Source organism: Vicia villosa, linkage group LG2, assembly GCF_029867415.1.
Source record: "Vicia villosa cultivar HV-30 ecotype Madison, WI linkage group LG2, Vvil1.0, whole genome shotgun sequence".
Classification (NCBI taxonomy): Eukaryota; Viridiplantae; Streptophyta; class Magnoliopsida; order Fabales; family Fabaceae; genus Vicia; species Vicia villosa.
In genome coordinates this window covers 151,559,834-151,564,048 of record NC_081181.1, presented here as the reverse complement: position 1 = coordinate 151,564,048, position 4,215 = coordinate 151,559,834, and the positions used below count along the sequence as shown (strand labels likewise).

Sequence of the window (4,215 nt, the reverse complement as noted above, 5' to 3'; positions counted from 1 at the left end):
ATTTGATTATTTTCATGCTATAAACCCTAAAATAAATAACAATCAAAATTTTGTTTTGTATTTTCTTCTACTTTTTTGAATAAATGTCATTACTGAATATAAAAATGATAATATCATAAGAACATTATTGAACTCATTTTTAAAATAGATCAATATTTAATAATAAAAAATAATAAATAAATATTAGTTGAATTCGGTCGATTTTGGTTTTGACGAATTCAAAATTATCATTTGAACTCAACCTAATCAACCCTATACTATCTAAATTAAACAATTAAATCAACTTTGATACCCGATCGAATCTAAATCATTTACACAAAAATTACAATAAATCAATCGATTTAAATCAGTCGGTTGAAAATTGAAATATGTCCACCATAAATTTAACTATAAGTACAAGTTAAGTTAGTATTTTTATTTAATTCGGTCATCACACAATTTGAAAAACACTTTCTCCAACAGTGAGTTGGTGCCACCTCATCATCCTCAGTGTTATAAATACCTAGGATACCTAACTCTCCCACTTGAGATTATTGTAGGGTAGGGTCTATCGCTATTCAATAAAAATTAGTTTTGTCCTTTATCAGGGTTTCTTTCTTAAACAACTATAACTTCAAATCCATTCCCTTCATTGGTAGGAAACATTTCTCTCCTTCCCTCCCTACTATAAACTGAATACAATTGCAAACTCTCTTCTTTCACCCTATATCCTCGTTAACAAATAACAAACTGTAACAGACTAACAAAAACCAGTTAAGTTAGTTTTACTCTATTCCAGATCACCGTTACCATATTTTCATGTATTTTTTTCTCGAACTTGCATGTTGAGATTGCTCTTGATTTTATTGTTTCTGATGTTCCTATTTCTGCAGAAAAAATTAGGTGAAATGGTTTCCAATACTACATCTGGAAATGTTTGCCCCGCGACGATGAAATCTACATCTAACGGTGTATTTCAAGGAGATAATCCTCTTGATTATGCACTTCCTTTGGCTATTTTACAAATATGCATCGTTCTTCTCGTTACAAGGGGGTTGGCTTTTCTTCTTAAGCCTTTAAGGCAACCAAGAGTTATTGCAGAGATTATTGTAAGTTCTTTTCTTGTTTTTCTTTATATATTTCCTTAATTTAATGAATTATTGGTTATTGAATATTAGTAAGATATTTTGTTCCGGGTCGGTTCAGTTGGTAGCTCTGCAGAGATATCAGATGCAGACTTCATTTGATCTTACAATCGGCCTTCTAAAAAAGTAGTGGTTAAGATTGAATAGGAAAAGGAGGTGTTATTTGTAATTACAGCATATTTTTGTGTATTAAGATTGGTTATTGATGACAGGGAGGAATACTGCTTGGGCCATCGGCACTTGGACGGAATAAAAGCTATCTGCATGCGGTTTTTCCACCGAAGAGTCTTCCAGTATTAGATACTCTTGCAAACCTTGGCCTTATATTCTTTCTATTTTTAGCAGGCATAGAGTTAGATCCTAAATCTCTCCGGAAAACTGGAGGTCGAGTCCTTGCAATTGCTGTGGCTGGAATAAGCTTACCCTTTGCACTAGGAGTTGGTTCATCATTTGTTCTGCAAGCAACAGTTGCCAAAGGTGTAAATACTTCCGCATTTCTCGTATTTATGGGTGTTGCTCTCTCTATAACGGCATTTCCTGTACTAGCTCGTATTTTGGCCGAGTTGAAACTTCTAACCACTAGTGTCGGCAGAATGGCTATGTCGGCTGCAGCAATTAACGACGTAGCGGCCTGGATTCTTCTTGCTCTGGCTGTTGCCTTATCAGGGAATAGCCAATCTCCATTTGTGCCGTTGTGGGTCTTCTCATGTGGGTGTGTTTTTGTCCTTTGTTCTATTCTCGTTGCCCTTCCAATTTTCAAATGGATGGCCAAGCAATGCCATGAAGGTGAGCCGGTGGATGAGTTATACATTTGTGCTACATTAGCGGCTGTTCTGGCTGCTGGGTTTGTCACAGATGCTATTGGAATTCATGCCATGTTTGGCGCGTTTGTTTTTGGAATTTTGGTTCCAAAAGATGGACCATTTGCCGGTGCTCTCGTGGAGAAAATAGAGGATCTCGTGTCTGGTCTATTACTCCCACTCTATTTTGTGTCAAGTGGATTGAAGACTAACATAGCCACCATTCAGGGACTGCAATCATGGGGTCTTTTAGTTTTCGTTACATTTACGGCTTGTTTTGGGAAGATCGTTGGGACTATTATTGCTTCTCTTTTATGTAAAGTACCTTTTAACGAAGCGTTAGTTCTTGGATTCTTGATGAACAGTAAAGGCTTGGTTGAGTTAATTGTCCTCAACATAGGTAAAGATAGAAAGGTATTTGAATTTATTTTCTTGTACTCACTATTCCTATGATAAGTTTAATATGGTGCATACTCACGTCATACCGATCATTGTGATGGATATTTGATGTATGAATTTGCAGGTTTTGAATGATCAGACCTTTGCCATCATGGTTCTCATGGCTCTCATCACTACCTTCATGACCACTCCTCTTGTGATGTCCGCGTATAAGAGGAAGGCAAGAAAATCTGATTACAAATACAGAACAATTGAAAGGGAAACTGCAGAAAGCCAACTGAGGATTCTTGCCTGTTTCCATGGTTCTAGGAATATTCCGTCGGTGATAAATTTGATCGAGACTTCAAGAGGAATCCAGAAGCATGATGCACTTCGTGTGTATGCAATGCACCTTAAAGAATTTTCCGAGAGATCCTCATCGATACTAATGGTACAAAAGGCAAGAGAAAACGGGTTGCCGTTTTCTAATGACAGTCACCATGGAGATTCTGTCCATGTAACCGTGGCATTCGAGGCTTACCATAAACTAAGCCAAGTGCGTGTCCGGCCAATGGTAGCAATTTCATCAATGGCAAACATTCATGAAGACATATGTGCTACTGCTGATAGAAAGAAAGCAGCAGTCATCATTCTCCCATTTCACAAGCAACAAAGATTAGACGGTTCCCTTGACATTATAAGAAACGATTTTCGATATGTTAACAAAAGGGTACTCGAGCATGCACCGTGCTCAGTTGGAATCTTTGTTGATCGCGGGCTTGGTGGTTCATGTCATGTCTCTGCAAGTAATGTTTCGTATTGCATTACTGTGCTTTTCTTTGGCGGCGTAGATGACCGTGAAGCTCTTGCTTATGGAGCCCGTATGGCTGAGCACCCTGGTATAAGATTAGTGGTTATTCGCTTCTTAGTGGAACCTAACATTGTAGGAGAGATCACAAGAGTTGATGTTGGAGAATCTTCTAGCACTAATTCAAACTCAGGCGACGGAGAGTTCCTTGATGAATTTAAGCTGAAAACAGCAAGTGATAACTCTGTTTCCTACGTAGAAAAAACAGTAAAAGATGCTGCAGAAACAGTTGCTACTATCCGCGAAGTCAATTGCTGCAACCTATTTCTTGTTGGTATAAGGCCGACCGGTGAATTGGCATGTGCTCTGGAAAGAAGTGAGTGCCCGGAACTAGGACCTGTCGGGGGCTTGTTGGCATCACAAGATTTCCCCACAACAGCATCAGTTTTGGTGATGCAACAGTATCGCAATGGGATGCCAACAAATTTTGGCCCAGAAACGGAGGAACATTCACATGATGTAGGCACAGAATCTGGGTAGCTTTTGTTCTAATATTGTCGCAGAATTGCGCATAGGGTGGATGGTGGTATAGTAGGGATTAGGAGTAAGTACTTTAGATCCAATTCTACATAAATAAGAAAGTTTATTTGATTATGTTAGGTCCCCAACATGTTATTCTACTGAATTGAATATAAATAATCTATGCTTTTGCTGTTATGATTAATTTTTTAAATTTTTAACATTTCTCAGATGTCTTGAAATTTGTTTTTTCCACTTCAATGCTAAGTTTTGTTGGTCTATGTTGATACATTTAGAGGTATCTTTGTGACTGTGATATGCCTATAAACAAGTTTCTAGTTCCGAAAAACAATGTTTATCATTTGAGAATTGCAGTTCGGGATTATATGGGACTTAATGTGATATATTTGGTAAAACTGGTGTAACAATTAGTGATGGAGGTGGTGTTCGAACTGATGCGGACATACATCATGCTAACAATTGATGCCGGTGGTATTCAAAGTGGTGGAACCATAAATCGCGTAAACAGATTACTCAAGGCTTTCTTCCATATCTGAACTAAGAATAATGGTAAATCAATTAGGAG

At 37.7% G+C, this 4,215-nt stretch overlaps 1 protein-coding gene across 2 annotated transcripts; it reads left to right on the top strand.

Moving 5' to 3' along the window:
* The first annotated feature begins 577 nt into the window (after positions 1-577).
* Positions 578-3,827, top strand: LOC131652480 (cation/H(+) antiporter 18-like). Of its 2 annotated transcripts, none has more exons than XM_058922338.1 (4): positions 578-757; positions 873-1,088; positions 1,337-2,338; positions 2,448-3,827. In XM_058922338.1, exons 2-4 carry the CDS (start codon positions 888-890, stop codon positions 3,648-3,650), a joined length of 2,406 nt encoding a protein of 801 aa, XP_058778321.1. In that variant the 5' UTR covers positions 578-757; positions 873-887; the 3' UTR covers positions 3,651-3,827. The 2 variants fall into 2 exon arrangements, with proteins under 2 accessions (XP_058778321.1, XP_058778320.1); XM_058922337.1 differs by having other exon boundaries at positions 579-752.
* Positions 3,828-4,215: the final 388 nt, after the last annotated feature.

What these genes read in the sequence shown, in the direction of transcription:
- LOC131652480 (XM_058922338.1), top strand. Translation starts at nt 888, where the DNA reads ATGGTTTCCAATACTACATCTGGAAATGTTTGCCCCGCGACGATGAAA. An exon ending in GAGTTATTGCAGAGATTATT is followed by an intron (nt 1,089 to 1,336) that starts GTAAGTTCTTTT and finishes TATTGATGACAG; the next exon opens with GGAGGAATACTGCTTGGGCC. An exon ending in ACATAGGTAAAGATAGAAAG is followed by an intron (nt 2,339 to 2,447) that starts GTATTTGAATTT and finishes ATGAATTTGCAG; the next exon opens with GTTTTGAATGATCAGACCTT.